Genomic DNA, 22,187 nt, shown 5'->3' with positions numbered 1-22,187 from the left:
AGCACATTCAGCTTGTCAGTATGTCTATATGGTATAGTCGGTCTCCATTCTCATGAGGAAAGTAAATAGCATCAGGATAGGTAGTAACTGTGTGTGTGTGTGTGTGTGTTCAATGAAATAATATAATTACAAAGTTATAACACTTATCAACACAATTTTAACAGTACATGACATGCATAACAAGTCTGTTCACTGCAACAATATCAGTAGCTTGTCTCAAATATAGCATGAAGCAAAAAGTGTTACAACACATCTGCTGGTACCACTTTATATAATATTTCTTACGATCTTTAAAAATGAAATACGTTTGTATTCAACGTGTGCCTTGCGCAAACGTGTGTGTTTGTATTCAGTATGACTGCCAAACTTCAGATGGACAAAAAAGGGGGGTGGGGTCAAACGTTTGACTCCACCCACATTTAGCCTGGCCTCGAATTGCACACTGCAGTCAGGTGTACTAGGAGAAATATGCGCAGCTCGTATGCTGCTTTCATAACCAAGTGGGAGGTGGTATTTACCACAAACGACTGGGAAAATCCACTTGATGCCCATCCATCTCGTAATTAATAGTGGGGAAACTCGTATATCATGCCACGTTCAAAACAACTGGGAACTCGGAAATCTCTGACTTCGACTTTAGTGAGTTCAAAACAACTGGGAACTCTGTAAAAAAAATGAGCTCCGACTGGGAGAGATCAATTTGAACGGTCATCCAACTCGGGAAATTGGGCCTCTTTCTATAGCTTTCTGACCTGAAAATCGCTGACTTCATGATTTGACCTTGTATTTTTCCTGAGTTCCCAGTTGTTTTCAATGCGGCGTCATCCTTCCGACTTCTCCCACATGCTGACCTCATGTCTCCTACAAAGGAAATTACCTCAATAACAGCATTTTCGGCAGTTAAATGTAACAGCAAGACATTATATATACATAAAAAGCAATCTATTAACAGGGTTTTTGAACACTACCATTTGTTTACAAGCATAATATACGTACTTTTAGTTCATAGTTGACACAGTTTATTGGCCATCAACCAATCGGCGTTTCTCAACGAGTTCAAAGCATATGAATGCATTTAACTGGTATATACGACTTCACCACTGGTAATTACTACCTTTCCTTTTGGTTATGAATGCAGCATTATTGCCTCTCCTACACATGCGCATAGACCATCTGTGTGAAAACACTGTAGAGCTTTTTTGTGGGCGTAACATGGGCGGATCCAAAATACAGTACATTTGGGCTCTGTTCGATTACTTTGAAGATGTATCCAACCTTTCTTCCTCGAGGTTTACATCTTCATCTATAATGTCAATCAATGGTGCACACACGAATCTGTTTGAAAGCAGAAAGGTGAAAGTAAGGTTTCAACATATATCTCTCGCAGGTCTGTGAATGCTCCAACTAATATATGGTTTGCTCAAAAGGAAGGACATTAAACGTTTTTCATTGGAGCCTGCTGAAAGCTTCTTCACGCCTACTTTACAGAAACTCGCTGTCTGCCTCTGATTTGTGGTGGTCCATGCAAGGTAACGTAATGCTACTGTGAATTGGGACGCACCCTGTTCTTTGTTTATGTCTAGCTAGCTAGCGGTAAAGTAGGTTACTATTATAACGTTAGTTAGCAATGCATGTCGCCGAAACCTGTCCGTTTTTATTGAAATGTGTGTGACCCTACCAAGTATAACGATGTCACTTAATATTCAGCCAACAATTCAGTTCAGTCATTTCTTATTGCTACAGTAACTCATTTATTATGCTGACGTTAGCCTAGCCTACGAAGGCTAATCCTGTGTTAAACAAACACTGGCCAGCTAAATTGATTTATTCTCTATGCCCTCATCTTGGCAGCTGTGCTAATAATGACGTGTTTTTCATCTGTAGGTACACAATGTCCACCTCTGATCCAGTGGTTAGCGCTGCAGGTTCGGTGGTATCGGACCCTCAACACTCTCAGAAACTTCTCAAGGCCCTTCGCTCCTTATGGATAGAACAATGCTTCCAAGACGCAGTGTTGGTACTGGAAGGGGAAAAGATTCCAGTCCAGAAAAACATTTTGGCTGCGGCTAGTCCATATATCAGGTAATCACTATGGCTTTAGACATGCCATGGTTTAAACATTTTTTTTGACAGGGCTAGTTATGTAACATTGTTTCCCAGCTGTCAAGGTGTGTCCCACTCTGTGCTTGCAGACTGTCAGTGCCCTTTCCAGTCATTCTGATACAGTATTCTGACTTCCCATAGAACAAAGCTGAACTACAACCCTCCAAAGGAAGATGGCTCCATGTACACCATTGAGCTCCAGGGAATCTCTGTCACTATCATGAAGCAGATCTTGGACTACATCTTTAGTGGGGAGGTAAGCAGTATGCAAATCTGTAGTAGGCCTACAGTAAAGTGAACATAAGTGGGATGGGTCAGATTACTTAAAACTGACCAGTACATGTGATTCTTATACCGGTTTTTAAATTGCCAGTACTGATATTATCCAGTAGGTTATTTGCCTAACTCTTGAGAGAATCCATATTCATATCTGTTTTAGAATTGTATAATATTCAAAAACATATTATGATACCTAGAACAATCCTGATGTTACACTTCTCCTTCCATCCCGCTCCTTGTTGTCTGTGTGTAGATCAGTCTGAGTGAGGACACCATTCAGGACATGGTCCAGGCCGCTGACCTGCTGCTCTTGACAGACCTGAAGTCCCTGTGCTGCCAGTTCCTGGAGAGCTGCATTGCTGCAGAGAACTGCATTGGGATCCGGCTTTTCTCTCTACATTACTGCCTGTACCATGTTCACCATGCTGCCACAGACTTCCTTCAGACACATTTCTGTGATGTGGCCGTCACGGAGGAGTTCAGGGAGTTACCTCCAGACCGGCTGTGCGAGATCCTGTCGATGGACAAGCTCAACGTGGGCAATGAGAAGCATGTCCTGGAGGCTGTGGTGCGCTGGCTTGGCCATGACCTGGAGGAACGGAGGGTGAGGGCCTGTTCTACTGCTAGGGTAGTGGTGGTCCTGCCCTTATTTCTGTCTGTTTGTATTTTTTTTATTTAACTAGACAAGTCAGTTAAGAACAAATTCTTATTTACAATAAAGGCCTACCTTGGCCAAACCCAGACGACACTGGGCCAATTGTGCGCCGCCCTATGGGACTCCCAATCACGTCCAGATGTGATACAGCCGGATGTGATACAGACGTCTGCCTAAAGCATGGCTGTAGAATTACTACAATTATGGTCGAAGACTACTAAATAATTTGAAGGAACGTGTTTTTCGCACACAATTTGCCTATGCATTACTATTGGCCTTTCAGCTTTTTCAGCTTTCAGCCTTTCAGCTTTCTGTGTGTCCCCCCCCCCCCCCTTCCAGGTGCACATGAAAGAGGTGATGTCATCGGTGTGGATCCAGGGGCTGGACCAGGGTTACCTGAGGGAGCAGATGTTAGGAGAGCCCTTGATGAGGGAGGTGATCCGGGAGTACTGCAACGCTCCACTGGGGGGCGCAACACTGCAGGGCGAGGCTCTTCTAGCCGCCTTCAAACCTCGTGGCTACTCGGAGTGCATTGTCACTGTAGGGGGGGAGGAGAGAGTGTGAGTATCTTCTAAGTCTCTTACTCTGGGACGATGTCCAGACATAAATGTCTATGCTGTTGAATGTGTACAGTGCCTTCAGAAAGTATTAATACCCCTTAACCTATTTCACATTTTGTTGTGTTACAGCCTGAATTCAAAATTGATAACTTTTTTTTTCTCTCACCCATCTACACACAATACCCCATAATAATGACAAAGTGAAAACATGTTTTTAGAAATGTTAGCAAATTCATGGTAAATGAATACAGAAATATCTTATTTACATAAGTATTCACACCCCTGAGTCAATCGTTTTTAGAAGCACCTTCGGCAGCGATTACAGCTGTGAGTCTTTCTGGGTAAGTCTCTAAGAGCTTTCCACACCTGGATTGCCATTATTCTTTATCAACATTCTTTAAGCTCTGTCAAATTCATCTCCCAGTGTCTGGTGGAAAGCAGACTGAACCAGGTTTTCCTCTAGGATTCTGCCTGTGCTTAGGTCCATTCCGTTTCTTTTTTATCCTGATTAACTCCCCAGTCCTTAACAATTATAAGCATACTCATAACATGATGCAGCCATCACTATGCTTGTACATATGGAGAGTGGTACTCATAACACTTTGTTTTCAGGGGAAAAGGTGAATTGCTTTGCTATATTATTTGCAGTGTTATTTTAGTGATGCATGTTTTGGAATATTTGTATTCTGTACAGGCATCTTCTTTTCACTCTGTCAATTAGGTTAGTATTGTGGAGTAACTACAATGTTGTTGATCCATCCTCAGTTTTTTCCATTAAACTCTGTAACTGTTTTAAAGTCACCATTGGCCTCATGGTGAAATCCCTGAGTGGTTTCCTTCCCCTCCGCCAACTGAGGTGGGAAGGATGCCTGTATCTTTGTAGTGAGTGGATGTATTGATCCACCATGTAAAGTGTAATTAATAACTTCACAATGCTCAAAGGGATATTCAATGTCTTCTTTTTATTTATCTACCAATGGGTGCATTGGAAAACCTTCCTTGTCTGTCACTTGTTAAGAATATTTTTACTCCTGAACTTATTTAGGCTTGCCATAACATAGGGGGTTGAAATTTCAGCTTCCCATTTTAAATTCATTTATAAAAGTTTCCAAAAACATCATCATACTTTGACATTATGGGGTATTGTGTGTAGGACAGTGACAAAAAATCTCAATTTAATCCATTTTAAATTCAGGCTGTAACACAACGAAATGTGGAAAAAGTCAAGGGTGTGAATATTTTCTGAAGGCATTGTATATGAATCATACAATGTGGTCATAACACATTGATTCTCTTTGTGCACATGCTTGATAGATAAACAGTTTGTAATGGAAATTCATGCAAAACATTCACATAACTGCAAGTTCTGCAAGTTATGACAAGCAAGAAGAGAATGTATTAAGGACAGGAAGGGGAAAAACTGAGAATAGTGTGTGGTTGATCTACTGATAGAGCACATAGAGATTGAGGAGACTCTAGACAAGTAAGTAAAGTTGAAGGGGTGTTCTGGTGACACATAGACAGAGGATGAGGTTAGAGAAGGAGCCAGTGTGTCAGAGATAAAAACCAACAGGACTGACCACAATTGACGTCCTGTTATCTGGTTCCTGTTTAGAACGAGGAAGCCGTCAGCCATGGTACGCTGCATGTGTCCACTCTATGACCCAAACCGCCAGCTGTGGATCGAGCTGGAACCAATGAGCATTGGGCGAATAGGGCATGGGGTGCTGGCAGCAGGTTGGTATTGGATCCAGACCCACTTTTACTGTTACATATGCACATACAGTGCAGTCTTCATGGCAGCTAATGATTAGTTGATAGCTCCAGCCAATTCTCATGTAAGGCAACCCCAAGCTCGTCTTAGTAATCAACAATGGATTAACCCCATTCTTTGTCCTCTCAGAGGGCCATCTCTTTGTGATGGGTGGCATGGATGAAACCAAGACAGTCCTGAGCAGTGGAGAGAAATATGACCCAAACACAAACACTTGGACCCCCATTCCTTCCATGAAACAGGTATTCTACAGTACTACTCCACACAAAATTAAAAACTGCAATGTTTTTTTTCTTTGCAATCCTTTCAACCCGCTTGTATCATAGACATTTCAAGTGGTATCATCTGAAGTTCTCACTTTATTTAACTAGGCAAGTCAGTAAAGAACGAATTCTTATTTTCAATGACTGCCTAGGAACAGTGGGCCTGTTCAGGGGCAGAATGACAGATTTGTACTTTGTCAGCTCTGGGATTTGAACTTGCAACCTTTCAACTAGTCCAACGCTCTAACCACTAGGCTGCCCTGCCACCCCAACTTCAATTGGTTATGTAGACAAAATACATGTTTTCTACTGAACTAAAGTGATTATTGTGGTATGTACAAACATTACACTTTATTTAATCTATCTAATGTTCTGTCCTTTTTACTTGTATACTCCCACTGGTAGCCATTTTTTGTTTTGTTCTTCTCTACCCTCCTAAAGTGTGTTGTAGTTCCAAGTGATGTCACCAGGGGTCAATGTTTCTCAGTATTATTGAGGCTTCTGCCATTTGCTTGCTCAGGCGAGGCAGAACTTTGGTGTTGCAGAGCTGGATGGGATGATCTATGTGTTGGGAGGAGAGGAAGAGGACATGGAGCTCCTGACTGTGGAGGTGTTCGACCCTCACTACAACACCTGGACCACCCAAACCAGCATGACCATGGTCCGCAAGGTGTGACATGACATGAACATTTCCGGCTTCCAACTGAAATGTATAACAAACACATTCACAAATTGCATCCTCTCCAAATCTCTCACCACTTGCCCAATGATCTCTCCTCTCCTCAGGTTGGCTGCTATGCCACCATGAAAAAGAAGATCTATGCCATGGGTGGTGGGTCATATGGAAAGCTGTACGACTCAGTAGAATCTTATGACCCAAAGACCCAGCAGTGGACTGCAATCTGCCCTTTGAAAGAGAGAAGGTACATAGTAAAGTCAATAGTTTGAATATGAATATACATTATATGCAGTGGGGTTCGTAATTGAAACCCTTGATAAAAATTTGAAAAAATTACTATATAAAATAAGTACTGAGCTATATTATATGCAAAAAAAAGCATTTTATACTAATACAATTGCTCAGAGAAATGTATTTTGTTTAACAAGTAATATATTTTTTTCTCTCCCATTTTCAATTACTTTTAATATCTCACTTTGTGAGGATAACAGCACTGACCCTTTTTCTAAAATGTTTTATGAGTTAGAGAACACATTGGGAGGATCATAGACCATTCCTCCATACAGAATCCTTCCAGATCCTTGATGTCCTTCGTCAACTGGTATGCATGGTCAAAGAGCTCAATTTTGATGTCATCCAACAAATGTAAATGCCTGGAGTTTGCTAAACGACATTGACACTTGGATTGGAACCAGTGCTTTGGTCAGATGCCATGAAAATAGAGCTCTTTGTCCACGCACGTCGAAATGAGAATGCACGAGCAGAAAAGAACCCCATACCTACTGTAAAATATGGTGGTGGATCTTTGATGCTTTAGCATGTAAATCTTGGTGGGGGGAAAAAAACATTAAGTGGGCTTCATGCCAGCAAAGCCACTAAACAATACATTAACTGTACAAACTATGGCATAAGGGGACAACGAGCAGATAAGAGGCAATCAGTAATTTCGATTAAGACATTAATGAGGGAGCTAGGACGGATGTAGTCAATATAACTATTTGATCAGCACTTTTGAAATGTACAGTGACAGAATTCAGAACATGGGCTGCTCTTAAACTATTCTCCCTGTACACCAAGTCAGAACCGTAGGATAAATAAAGGGGGCCTATAAGCAGACAATGAAAGCTCTTACAATATTCAATGATTACATTTCTCAAAAACAGGTCATATGTGCACCACCAAGTCATAACAGTAGGCAAAATTAGGAGGTGAAAATAGACCAAATTATTAGGGTGAGGCACATGGGCTACTAACAGCTTACTACACAACATACTCTTAGTATTACTTTCTTAGCTACAGTATACATATCTCCCTGGCATATTACATAATTTATGCAGCAACATACAGGACATTTATTGACTCGCCTTGTTGTGCTGTGCTCACTTGAACAGGAAGGTGGCGCGGCCGTCCTTGGTGGACAAATTTTGTCATCAAACTCTGTCATTAGTCTGCCATTCTCTGGATTTATGGTGCTTTCAAGACAACTGGGAACTCAAAGAAAGAAAAACAAAAGTTGAATCATGACGATGTCAGTGATCTTCAGGTTGTTGCTCTAGAAAAAGGCTTGAGTTCCCGATTTTACAATTCCAAGTTGGATGAAAGTTCAAAACGTATTTTCCCAGTCTTAGCTAGTTTTTCCCCGAGTTCCCAGTTGTCTTGAACTTCCTAAAGTCAGATTTTGCAGTTCAGAGTTAAGTTGTTTTGAGCGTGGCACAAATCATGATGACTGCTAGCTAAGATTGTGTAAGTATGATGTTGACATGATCAGTCCAATCAAAGCTACTGTAGATGTAATGTGATTTGACATCATTTTATCTGTGGCCAAAGACATTGAGCCTTCTTGGATGGGCACTTCTAATGCAGCACCCAAGGGGCTAGAATTTTCGAGGTCTACCCTTAGACTTGGCTCTGACGTAGTGTCCCCATGAGTGACAGAACACTGAGCCAATCACGGCGCAATGCTCCGTATTTTCTGCTGGCTTGCCCCACCAACACCGAAAGCACTGAGCTAGGCTGAAACACCTGCATTTTGGAGCTGCCTTACTCAAGAAAACAAAAAAGAGACCATGTTTGTATGCGGCTTAACTAACTCAATGATGTGTATATATATTTTTTACACTGTTTGCAAACTGATATGTGACACGTATTAATGGGTCTCTGCCCCACCTGCCCTGAATGATGCGTTGCCACTGGCTCAAAGTGTTTCCATTGCATTTTCAACTCTACCGGTAGTTTTGTTGCAGAAATGGTTACGTTAAATAGCAAATATGCCTACTCTGGTCTTGGCATGTGCGCTCTAGCCAACAGCTCACAGATACAGTGGGGGTAAGCTTGTCTACATGATGAGATTATGGATAAGTGCAAAACCGTTTTTATTTGCCAAAATGGCAGTCAAGCATCATTCATCATGTCACCAGAATAAGATCCTTAACATTTATTGGAAAGGAGACTCAAGTTCATATCATGCACTTTCACCACCCTGTGAAGTTCATATTAACTTATTTCATCTGTAGCCTAATAAACTGCATGGCTTCCCGAGTCGTAGTAGGAGGAGCACACACCATATCATCGCGTGACTACAACATCACATCGGTATGACGGTTATTATATCACTATTTACGCTTGGTTTCCATCACCATTTCTCACATTTATTTTACAGACCAAAAAATCTCATATTGTTGAACGAACAAATTATCTGTCTGCATCTATGAAACTGTACTGAAACTTCCTGTTTCCATCACAGCTGTCATCATTTTCTTTTATATGGTATAACTTTACTCGTATAAAATCTGTAGATGGAAACGTGGTTAGTAAGGTATTTAATTGTTACCCAGAAATGGTTTGATATTGATATAGAAATATCTGCATTGGGCCTTTTTTAAGGTCAATGGCATCATTAACTTTACCCAGTACCAGGATATTTTAGCCAAAAACCTGGTTGTCTCTGCCAGGATGCTGAAATTTGGCTGCAAATGGATCTTCCAGCAAGAATATTACCCCAAGTATACATACAAATCCACAAAGAAATTGTTAATTTCCATTGCAAGATCAACATTTTGCAATGGCCATCTGTCTCTGGACTTGAAACCCATTTGAAAACCTGTGGTTTGAATTGACGAGGGCAGTCCATAAGTACAGAGGAAAGATACCAAGGATCTGGAAGGATTCTGTATGGAGGAATAGTCTAAGATCCCTTCCAATGTGTTCTACCACTCATAAAATATTTTACAAAAGGGCTCAGTGCCGTTGTCCTCGCAAGGTGGAAACGGGTGTCAATAATTTTGACCCCTACCTTTTTGAGTCATTATTGCTAATCTTTATCAAGGGTGTTAATTTATGACCCCACTGTGTGTGTGTGTGTGTGTATATATATATATATATATATATATATATTGCTAAAAAAAATGAAGGGAACACTAAAATAACATCCTAGATCTGAATGAATGAAATAATCTTATTAAATACTTGTTTCTTCACATAGTTGAATGTGCTGACAACAAAATAACACAAAAATAATCAATGGAAATCCAATTTATCAACCCATGGAGGTCTGGTTTTGGAGTCACACTCAAAATTAAAGTGGAAAACCACACTACAGGCTGATCCAACTTTGATGTAATGTCCTTAAAACAAGTCAAAATGAGGCTCAGTAGTGTGTGTGGCCTCCACGTGCCTGTATGACTTCCCTACAACGCCTGGGCATGCTCCTGATGAGGTGGCAGATGGTCTCCTGAGGGATCTCCTCCCAGACCTGGACTAAAGCATCCGCCAACTCCTGGACAGTCTGTGGTGCAACGTGGCGTTGGTGGATGGAGCGAGACATGATGTCCCAGATGTGCTCAATTGGATTCAGGTCTGGGGAACGGGCGGGCCAGTCCATAGCATCAATGCCTTCCTCTTGCGGGAACTGCTGACACACTCCAGCCATCTGAGGTCTAGCATTGTCTTGCATTAGGAGGAACCCAGGGCCAACCACACCAGCATATGGTCTCACAAGGGGTCTGAGGATCTCATCTCGGTGCCTAATGGCAGTCAGGCTACCTCTGGCGAGCACATGGAGGACTGTGCGGCCCCCCCAAAGAAATACCACCCCACACCATGACTGACCCACCGCCACCAAACCGGTCATGCTGGAGGATGTTGCAGGCAGCAGAACGTTCTCCACGGCGTCTCCAGACTCTGTCACATGTGCTCAATGTGAACCTGCTTTCATCTGTGAAGAGCACAGGGCGCCAGTGGCGAATTTGCCAATCTTGGTGTTCTCTGGCGAAATGCCAAACGTCCTGCACGGTGTTGGGCTGTAAGCACAACCCCCACCTGTGGACGTTGGGCCCTCATACCACCCTCATGGAGTCTGTTTCTGACCGTTTGAGCAGACACATGCACATTTGTGGCCTGCTGGAGGTCATTTTGCAGGGCTCTGGCAGTGCTCCTCCTGCTCCTCCTTGCACAAAGGCGGAGGTAGCGGTCCTGCTGCTGGGTTGTTGCCCTCCTACGGCCTCCTCCACGTCTCCTGATGTACTGGCCTGTCTCCTGGTAGCGCCTCCATGCTCTGGACACTACGCTGACAGACACAGCAAACCTTCTTGCCACAGCTCGCATTGATGTGCCATCCTGGATGAGCTGCACTACCCGAGCCACTTGTGTGGGTTGTAGACTCCGTCTCATGCTACCACTAGAGTGAAAGCACCGCCAGCATTCAAAAGTGACCAAAACATCAGCCAGGAAGCATAGGAACTGAGAAGTGGTCTGTGGTCACCACCTGCAGAACCACTCCTTTATTGGGGGTGTCTTGCTAATTGCCTATAATTTCCACCTGTTGTCTATTCCATTTGCACAACAGCATGTGAAATGTATTGTCAATCAGTGTTGCTTCTTAAGTGGACAGTTTGATTTCACAGAAGTGTGATTGACTTGGAGTTACATTGTGTTGTTTAAGTGTTCCCTTTATTTTTTTGAGCAGTGTATTTTACCTGTCAGATGTCAGGTTTTACTTTAGAAATTATTCAACTTTATTGTCCACATTTAGATGGAAAATAGCCTTTGGCTTCACCTCTCAAGTAACACATTTATACATTGTAATACAGTTTTTTTTTTATTGCTTTTGAACTATTTTCTAAACTTTTAGTACGAAACTCCAAACTGGTAAAACTTGTAACGCAGCCGTTCTTACATTCAAAACCTTTCATTGTGCATTCATTTTGTTTGTAGGCATCTTTCAACACACAACCATTGATCCAAAATATTAGTTTACTGTGAAATATAATGAGTACATTGGTTTAATCACCAAAACACAACATAATGATATCTTCTCAATTTAGTTATTTTAACAACCAGTTAATCCAATAGCAAAACATGTAATGTAGTATGCTACAGTCCTGTAAATTACAGTACATTACACTGTTTTCACATTAGGCAATACACTTGCACTACTGAACATCAAATTTCCATCATCTCTATCCTATGTGTGATCGAAGGTGTGATCATCTTTCACAATTTTTATTTAACCTTTATTTAACCAGGAAGGGTTCATTTGAGATTTAAAATCTCTTTTTCAAGAGCGTCCTGGCCAAGATAGGCAGCACCAAGTCATTTAAAAACAATTACAGACAAACAACATGAAAAACTACAAGTAATCCAGTAAAAACCATAGAATTCACAAGAGTATAACAAAATCAAAACAGCAAATTAAAAACATTGACAGGTCAGGGAATCTCTCAAGATCATTCATCAGTGATTTAAAAATACCAATCGGGACAAGTTCTTCCAGTTTAAAAGTATTTTGTAAGGTGTTCCAAGACAATGGCGCAGAGTACATAAAAGCCCTTTTACCAAATTCAGTTCGGACATTTGGAACAGTTAGCAGGATAAAGTCCAGGGAACGAAGGGAGTACCCACCACATTTCTGAACAATAAAAATGCCCAAATAAATAGGTAGTAAACCCCAAATGGGTTTGTAAATAAAAGAATACCAGAGACTGAGCCTACGAGTGACTAGAGAAGGCCAGCCAACCCTGGTATATAAAGTGCAGTGGTGCGTAAGGGTTTTGCAGTTTAAAATAAATCTCTTTGTGCCATGGTAAAGGGTGTCAATTGATCTCAAACACTGAGCGGAAACATACATATATAAAATATCCCCATAGTCTAATAGAGGCATAAATGTAGCTGATACTAACCTCCTTCTGGCTTCAAAAGAAAAACAGGCCTTATTCCTAAAATAAAATCCCAATTTCAGCTTCCATTTTTTTTGTAAGTTGTTGAATATGCAATTTAAAAGAGAGGCCGTCATCAATTAAAATTCCAAGATATTTATATGAGGTTACAGTCTCAATCTCATTGCCCTGACAGGTAATAATAGGTGAAAAGTTCAGAGGTCTATTTCTTGCTTTAGAAAACACCATTAGTTTAGTTTTGTTGAGGATACGCTTCAATTGACACAAGGTATGTTGAACAGTATAAAAAGCAGTTTGCAAGTTCTGGAAAGCTTTTGTAAGAGACAAGGCACAACAGTAAATAACAGTATCATCAGCATAAATAAAGTTGTGCATTTTGGACAATTTTGTCTAAATTATTTATATAAATAGTGAATAAGAGAGGACCAAGTACAGAGCCTTTGGGCACACCATTACAGACAGACAATTTAACAGACATGAGCCCATCAAATTGAGTGCACTATCAGACAGATAGGTAGCAAACCATGCAACTGCATGCTCCGAAAGACCTACACTCGACAATCTCTGCCTTAGTATAGCATGCTCAACTGTATCAAAAGCCTTAAAGAGATTAATAAAAAGTGAGACACAGTGCTGTTTTTTGTCAAGGGCTTCAGTGATATCATTTAAAACCTTCATGGCTGCTGTGCTATGCTTCTTCCTGAAGCCCGATTGGTACATTGATAAAATAGAGTTAGTAAATAAAAACTCTTTTAGCTGTTCACTCACAAGGGTTTCAAGTATTTTCACCAGGGGTGACAGCTTTGAGATTGGCCTATAATTATTTAAAAGAGTTTGATCTCCCCCTTTTAAAAGTGGTAGGACAAATGCTGATTTCCAGATCTTTGGAATTTCATTACATTCCAGGGTTAGACTGATATGTAAGTGGTTCAGCTATGAAATCAGCTGCCAGATTTAAAAAGCAGGGATCCAGAAGATCAGGACCTGCAGGCTTTCTCTGATCTAAGGATTTCAGGGCTTTATGTACCAAATGCACTGAGAATGGCAAAAAGCAATAATCAATGTAATCAAATTAAAGAATGCAATGTAAACAATGTAATCAAATTAAAGAAACATCATGTTTAGCAGGCACTAGTTTGCAGCAAGCCTGTCTTGAGCAATTGGCCAAAGGTTCTCATCGAAATTGCAGTAAATATCCTCATTGTTCATGCACCTGGGGAAAACCCTTTTGGCATGGCGAGTCCAAGCCTGACATACACTGTAGGTCTGGATTGAAATCATTCCATGCCTCGTCCATGGCCTTTTGGATACATGTTTACAGTATAGGGGATGCATTTCTTTCTTGTTTTGGACTTTCTGGATTATTTGATATTGTAGTGACCTAGAAACACAAGCATTTTGCTGCAGCAACACCTGCTAATCTGTGTACACAAACCAATACACTTTGATTTGTTACATACGGTACATCTCTGATCTTGTCAGATATGATTTTACTTCACAGTAAGTTTACAATAGTCATCATAGTAGTACATTTGAGTATATGTTGTACTTTTTATGATTATTCTTTACAGACATACAGAACTATTCAAAGGTTTGGACAGACCTACTCATTCCAGGGTTTTTCTTTATTTTTACTATTTTTTTTGTAAAATGATAGTGAAGACAAACTATGAAATAACACATATTTAATCATGTAGTAACCAAAAAAGTCTTTAAACAAATCAAAATATATTTTAGATTCTTCAAAGTAGCCACGCTTTGCCCAGATGACAGCTTTGCACACTCTTGGCATTCTCTCATCCAGCTTCATGAGGTAGTTATCTGGAATGCATTTCAATTAACATGTGTGCCTTGTTAAAAGTTAATTTGTGGAATTTCTTTCCTTAATGCGTTTGAGCCATTAATGCGTTTGAGCCATCAGTTGTGCTGTGACAAGGTAGGGGTGGTATACAGAAGGTAGCCCTATTTGGTGAAAGACCAAGTCCATATTATGGCAAGAACAGCTCAAATAAGCAAAGAGAAACGACAGTCCATCATTACTTTAAGACATGACGGTCAGTCAGTCCGGAAAATTTTAAGAACTTTGAACGTTTCTTTAATTGCAGTCGCAAAAACCATCAAGCGTATGATGAAACTGGCTTTCAGGAAAGACCCCGAGTTACCTCTGCTGCAGAGGATAAGTTCATTAGAGTTAACTGCACCTCAGATTGCAGCCCAAATAAAGGCTTCACGGAGTTCAAGTAACAGACACATCTCAACATCAACTGTTCAGAGGAGACTGTGTGAATCAGGCATTCATGGTCAAATTGCTGAAACCACTACTAAAGGACACCAATAATAAGAAGAGACTTGCTTGGGCCAAGAAACACAAGCAATGGATATTAGACTGGTGGAAATCTGTCCTTTTGGTCTGATGAGTCAAAATTTGATATTTTTGGTTCCAACCGCCATGTTTTTGTGAGACGCAGAGAAGATGAACGGATGATATCGGCATGTGTGGTTCCCACTATGAAGCAAGGAGGAGGTGTGGGGGTGCTATTCTGGTGACACTGTCTGTGATTTATTTAGAATTCAAGGCACGCACACTTCACCAGCATGTCTACTCCAGCATTCTGCAGCGATATGCCATTCCATCTGCTTTGCGCTTAGTGGGACTATCATTTGTTTTTCAACAGGACAATGACCTAACACACCTCCAGGCAGTGGAAGGGCTGCATCAGATGACCTGGCCTCAACAATCACCTGACCTCAAACCAATTGAGATGGATATAGATGAGTTTGACCGCAGAGTGAAGGAAAAGCAGCCAACAGGTGCTCAGCATATGTGGGAACGCCTTCAAGACTCTTGGAAAAGCATTCCAGGTGAAGCTGGTTGAGAGAATGCCAAGAGTGTGCTGTCATCAAGGCAAAGGGTGGCTACTTTGAAGAATCTCAAATGTAAAATATATTTTGATTTGTTTAACACTTTTTTTTTGCTTACTAAATGATTCTGTTGTGTCTTTGGCATCATTAAAACTGAAGACATATTTATCAAATAACTCTCTGTAATTATTATTATGCGATTAACCTGATTAATCATGTAACTGTAATTAACTAGGAAGTCGGGGCACCAAGGAAAATATTCAGATTACAAAGTTATAATTTTCCTAATATAACTTTCAGATATTTTAATATCTGATCAATTAGTCTTCGAATTAATGACTTATTTACCTCACGTCAGTCTCATTCCAAACGTCGTAAATTGTTGGTTATCTGCACGAACCCAGTCTTCACTATGAGTCATCCATACATCAATTGTCTTGAAATCAAGAATGTGCCCTAGTTGGCTAAACCGGCATGGCGGCTTGTTAGACAAAAGGGGAGTGGGGGGGGGGGGGGACACTACAGAGTTGAATATTATAACAATTGAAATGCTAATCCTTTGCACATGAACGCTCACTCATTCGGGAACAATTGCAATCAATATATATATATTTACGCTCAGTGTGTCGTCGGGATCTCTGTTGAAAAGTTTGTTTCTGTTGGAGAGTCTGTCCGCCCTCTCTCTCTGTCGTGGTTAGAATGGGTAGTTCAGAGTGACATTCATTAATGTCGTTATAGAATAGATGTTTTCGGCGGTTGTCGGTCATCGCGTTCAATGATACCGAATTCCTAGCTGCAGACTAGTAATTAATATCAAAGACTTGTTCTTATTCTGTCGGTATCGATAGTTTAAGAGTTTAACCACGTGGTATGGTTAAAAGTTCAGCAAGAGGTAAGGTGGTCTCCAACCTTTAGCCATCTCGTAATTGAGGTAAACTCGGTCTGGTGATAGAAAACCAAGGTGGGGGTTTTATTCAGGACATAGAAAAAGGCTGTCTCATGACGCCAGGTCCTGTCTGTGTCCCTGGGGGCGGTCCTCTGATTTAGTTAAGACTCCAAAGGGAATTGGAGTTTCCTTCATTAACCTGTTGAGGACAGACGTTCCGCTAGCGGAACCCCGTTCTGCCTGCGGAACCCCTAGCCAACAGCCAATGGCATCGCACGGCACGAAATACAAAACCAACTAAAATACCACAATTCAATTTTCTCAAACAATCAACTATTTTACACCATTTTAAAGATAAGACTCTCGTTAATCTAACCACATTGTCTGATTTCAAAAAGGCTTTACAGCGAAAGCAAAACATTATATTATGTTAGGAGAGTACATAGACACAAATAGTCACACAGCCATTTTCCAAGCAAGCATATATGTCACATAAACCAAAACCACAGCTAAATGCAGCACTAACCTTTGATAATCTTCATCAGATGACACTCCTAGGACATTATGTTATACAATACATGCATGTTTTGTTCAATCAAGTTCATATTTATATCAAAAACCAGCTTTTTACATTAGCATGTGATGTTCAGAACTAGCATACCCACCGAAAACTTCCGGTGAATTTACTAAATTACTCATGATAAACGTTGACAAAATACATAACAATTATTTTAAGAATTATAGATACAGAACTCCTTTATGCAATCGCTATGTCCGATTTTAAAATAGCTTTTCGGCGAAAGCACATTTTGCAATATTCTGAGTACATAGCTCAGCCATCACGGCTAGCTATTTTGACATCCGCCAACTTCGGGGTCACCTAAACTCAGAATTACTATTAGAAAAATTGGATTAACTTTGCTGTTCTTCGTCAGAATGCACTCCCAGGGCTTCTACTTCAACAACAAATGTTGTTTTCGTTCCAAATAATCCATAGTTATATCCAAATACCTCCATTGTGTTCGTGCGTTCAGGTCACTATCCGAAGGGTAACGTGCGAGCGCATTTTGTGACATTTTTTAAATGTCTTATGTTTTATTCCATTACCGTACTTAGAAGCATGTCAACCGCTGTTTAAAATCAATTTTTATGCTATTTTTCTCGTAAAATAGCGATAATATTCCAACGACGTTGTATTCGTTCAAAGACAAAGAAAAAATTGAGAAGTCTCGTGAACGCGCATCTCCAATCTCACTGTCCCCGACAGCAGACACCCCATTCCACTTTCTAGCGGCTTTAGAGAGCCAATGGAAGCCTTAGAAAGTGTCACGTTACAGCACAGATGCTGTAATGTCGATAGAGCTGCAACAGAAGGACAACAAATTGTCAGACAGGGCACTTCCTGTATGGAATCTTCTCATGTTTTGGCCTGCCATATGAGTTCTGTCATACTCACAGACACCATTCAAACAGTTTTAGAAACTTTAGAGTGTTTTCTATAAAAATCTACTAATTATATGCATATTCTAGTTTCTGGGCAGAATTAGTAACCAGATTAAATCGGGTACGTTTTTTATCCGGCCGTGAAAATACTGCCCCCTATCCCAAAGAAGTTAAACAGTCCAAAATCACATTACACAATTTCACAAACAGTTCCATCCTTATTCATTAATTTTATACAACCATTTAGATGTAAGTCTCATACCTGAGACTCTTCTATAAACATGATTATGGTAATGTGGCCGTATTGTCTCTTATAAGTTTCACAAAATTGTACCAAACGGACCAGTTCGTTGCTGGATTCTTCACCGATCTTTTATACCTTCTCCAGAACATAAATGTCGTTCGGTTCTCCAGTTCTGTGAGGTGGAAGAACTCCTTTGTTCTCTCTATACTGGGGCCATGAGGAGAGGGTCTCCTTGTAGGAATTTACGACCGCTCTTCCAGAGCCTGGTGTCAGAAGTATAGCGGTCGGGGGATGGTGCTCGCAGTGTCCAAAGAGGGCAACGTCGTGATAATTCCATATGTGTATTTCATAGATTTGATGTCTTCACTATTAGTCTACAATGTAGAAAATAGTAAAAATAAAGAAACTGATACTGTACATTTTCATGAATACATTTTTGCCGCATAGAAAGCGGTAACAGTGCACCAAGTCTGGAACCAACAGGACTCTGAACAACTTCTAACCCCCCGAAGCCATAAGACTTCTAAACAACATTGCTAAATATCTAATCAAATTGCTACTCGGACCTCCTGCATTGACCCTTTTTTTGCACTAACTCTCTTGCACTAACTAACTCTATGCACCCACACTGGACTTTACCCACACTAGACTTTACCCACACTAGACTTTACCCACACACTCATACATACTGACACCACAACACACACACTTTCACACTCACCACATACGCTGCTACAACTGTCTATTATCTATCCTGTTGTCTAGTCACTTTACCGCTACATATATGTACAGTACGTAGCTACTTAAATTACCTTGTACCCCTGCACATCGACTCGGTACTGGAACTCCTTGTATACTGATTGAACAAAACATTAGGAACATCTGCTCTTTCCAGCACATAGACTGACCAAGTGAAAGCTATTATCCCTTATTGATGTCACTTGTTAAATCCACTTCAATCACTGTAGATGAAGGGGAGGAGACCGGTTAATTAAAGACGGGTTTTTACGCCTTGAGACAATTGAGACATGGATTATGTATGTGGGCCATTCAGAGGGTGAATGGGCAAGACAAAAATGTAAGTGCCTTTGAACAGGGTATGTTAGTAGGTGCCAGGTGCACCGGTTTGAGTGTGTCAGGAACTGCAACGCTGCTGGGTTTTTCACGCTCAACAGTTTCCTGTGTGTATCAAGAATAGTCCACCGCCCAAAGGACATCCAGCCAACCTGACACAACTGTGGGAAGCATTGGAGTCAACATGGGCCAGCATCCCTGTAGAATGCTTTCGACACCAGAGTCCATGCTCCGACGAATTGAGGCTGTTCTAAGGGCAAAAGTGGGTTCAACTCAATATTTGGAAGGTGTTTCTGTTTTGTACACTCAGTGTATATAACCACGTTATTTTCTACTCTGTATATAGCCATGGTATTTTTACTCGTCATTTTTATTATTCACTGTGTATTTATTCCTCGTGTTACTTTATTTTTTTATTAGATTTTCTATCTTATCTTTAACTCTGCATTGTTGGAAAAGGACCCGTAAGTAAACATTTCACCTGTTGTCTACGAAGCATGTGACAAATAACATTTTTTTTTAACTAAGAGTTGTGAAGCAGTTCCACATACTTTAAAAAATTGCACCAAAGTGATTAAAAAACTAACAGTGAACAATTGCATGCACTTATTATACTGACTATATATTAGGTTAGATTACATAACTGCATTCTGTCTATTGTATTTCCACCCAAGAGGTCGAGAATAAGGTCAGAAGCATAGCTGCGTCCCCAGATGAACTATTTTTAAAGTAGAATTTTCATCCCTTCAAAGACCACAGAAGATGAATGTTACACAAAGTCTCCTGTGGTGGATTTGTTTAGTGTTGGTGTTATTAATTATATGCATTTGATAAATGAGCCCTGACCTGATGTTACGGTGGGGATGTCTCTGCCTGCAGGTTTGGCTCAGTGGCGTGTGGTGTGGGTCAGGAGCTCTATGTGTTTGGAGGCGTGAGGAGCCGTGACTCAGACAACCCAGAATCCAGCCCCATGACCACCTGCAAGTCCGAGTTTTTCCATGATGAGATGAAAAGGTCAATAATAGGGCTTTGATCAAATACGTCCTTGTTTTCATTCATGCTTTAGCCAGAACGATTATAGACTGGGTTTATCCTTGTTACCTAAAGACGAAGAGACCTTATATTTACTGTGTTTGTAGATTATCAACATCTTTCAATCGTATTTGTTTTTTTTTGCCCAACCACACTGTGTCCAGATGGATATACCTGGATGACCAGAATCTCTGTGTTCAGACAAGTTCCTCCTTTGTGTATGGAGCTGTCCCCATTGGAGTCAGCATTTATGTGGTGGGAGACCTAGACACTGGTGAGTTAAAGGCTGTGCCAATAGAATGTAAATATTATGATATGTTATGTAATGGACTCCTGAAGCATATTACAACAACTTGGCAAGCATTCGCAAATACAAGTTACTGTATGTGTGTACTGTGTGTATACATTCTCTAAAGGGGGCTGTGTGTGTGTGTACAGCTGGCAATCCCCTGAGGGCAATATCAACATATATTTTCCTCCCTCTGCGTAGGTACAACCTATGACTATGTGAGGGAATTCCGTCGTAGCTCGGGGACGTGGCACCGCACCAAGCCCATGCTGACATCTGATCTGTGCAAGACGGGCTGTGCAGCCCTGCGCATCGCTAACTGCAAACTGTTCCGTCTGCAGCTGAAGCAGGGCCTGTTTAGACACAGGGTCCCATCATCATAGAAAGCACCTAAAGGAGTGGCATTGTCTCCACACTCATCTTTTGGCTATGGGCACAGCAATGAGACAAGAATGGAGGTTGAAGAAGGGAACCTCCAATGGGGATGTTTGGAGTATTTGTCTGCATATTTTGCTGGCTTTCTTAGGGTTCATTGGGGTATTATTGTATGAGCGATCTTGCTTGAAGAGGGATCACTTTTTAAACATGGCCTTATTTCATTGCAATTTAACAGTGGGAATGATTTGTAAATAGATTTTACTGACATTCCCCATTTGCTTTTTATGTTTACTACATTTTTGCTGCTGCTTGGTGGGTTTTAGAGAATGTAACACTAATTTTAAGGGGTGAAAAGGAAGAATTACATTTTAGCAGACACACTTATCCAGAGCCACTTACAGGAGCAATTAGATTAAAGTGCCTTGTTCAAGGGCACATCTACAACTTTTTCACCTAGTCGGCTCAATAATTCAAACCAGCGACCTTTCACTTAACTGCTAGGCTACCTGCCGCCTAGTAGTACTGTCATTTGTAATCACCTAGCCTGTCATTTTTATGGAAAATCTAGACCCATGTCTAACACTGTATTTTTTTTTTTTTTAATGAGTCAGTGAATGTCAACTAGAGATGCATAACTAGATTCACAAAAGGACAAATGCTGTTTTTGGCCTATGACAACTAGAGATACACAAGGAGACTTGTAAAATAACAGATGTGGTTTTAGTTGTTCCCTTAGCTAAGGGACTTGTGGCCTATAAAATAATCTTTACTCAAAATCTTAACTTAAAATAGACTCTTTTTAAATAGACAGTTTATAGTGCTTAATGCCAGAAGCTGGAGCATAGCACATATTGCAATGGTTACTGGTGATATACTGTATATACTGAGTGTATAAAACATTATGAACACCTGCTCTTTCCACAACATAGACTGACCAGGTGAAAGCTATGATACCTTATTGATGTCACCTGTGAAATCCACTTCAATAAGTGTAGATGAATGGGAGGAGACCGGTTAAAGAAGGATTTTCAAGCTTTGAGACAGTTCAGACATGGATTGTGTATGTGTGCCATTCAGAGGGTGAATGGGCAAGACAAAGGATTTAAGTGTTTTTGAACAGGGTATGGTAGAAGGTGCCAGGCACACCGGTTTAAGTGGGTCGAGAACTGCAACGCTGCTGGGTTTTTCACACTCAACAGTTTCCAGGCCTATCAAGAATGGTCGACCACCGAAAGGACATCCAGCCAACTTGACACAACTGTGGGAAGCATTGGCGTCAACATGTGCCAGGGTCCCTGTGAAGTGCTTTCGACACCTTGTAGTTCATGTCCCGACGAATTGAGGCTGTTCTGAGGGCAAAAGGGGGTGCAACTCAATATTAGGTGTTCCTAATGTTTTGTGCACTGTGTGTATATATAAACGGTACTGTATCCTAAGTGAAATCTCTTCATGACATAAATGTAAGGCTGAGTTAAGCTTTTTCCTGCAGTGCC

The 22,187-nt window shown here is 40.8% G+C and overlaps 1 protein-coding gene across 5 annotated transcripts; it reads left to right on the top strand.

Moving 5' to 3' along the window:
- Positions 1 to 1,247: 1,247 nt before the first annotated feature.
- LOC115151898 (gigaxonin-like) lies at positions 1,248 to 21,470 on the top strand. Of its 5 annotated transcripts, none has more exons than XM_029696227.1 (12): positions 1,248 to 1,529; positions 1,885 to 2,082; positions 2,245 to 2,359; positions 2,636 to 2,986; positions 3,377 to 3,597; positions 5,213 to 5,334; positions 5,501 to 5,613; positions 6,155 to 6,304; positions 6,421 to 6,557; positions 19,875 to 20,009; positions 20,192 to 20,301; positions 20,518 to 21,470. In XM_029696227.1, the coding sequence occupies exons 2-12, from the start codon at positions 1,892 to 1,894 to the stop codon at positions 20,697 to 20,699; spliced, it is 1,827 nt and encodes a 608-aa protein (XP_029552087.1). In that variant the 5' UTR covers positions 1,248 to 1,529; positions 1,885 to 1,891; the 3' UTR covers positions 20,700 to 21,470. The 5 variants fall into 5 exon arrangements, with proteins under 5 accessions (XP_029552087.1, XP_029552088.1, XP_029552086.1 ...); XM_029696228.1 differs by lacking the exon at positions 1,248 to 1,529 and adding an exon at positions 1,544 to 1,593; XM_029696226.1 differs by lacking the exon at positions 1,248 to 1,529 and adding an exon at positions 1,549 to 1,664.
- The last annotated feature ends 717 nt before the right edge of the window (positions 21,471 to 22,187 follow it).

The sequence above is a fragment of the Salmo trutta genome, chromosome 17, assembly GCF_901001165.1.
Source record: "Salmo trutta chromosome 17, fSalTru1.1, whole genome shotgun sequence".
Taxonomy (NCBI): domain Eukaryota; kingdom Metazoa; phylum Chordata; class Actinopteri; order Salmoniformes; family Salmonidae; genus Salmo; species Salmo trutta.
Note: the sequence above shows the minus strand (reverse complement) of the source record. Positions and strands in the feature narration are given on the sequence as shown.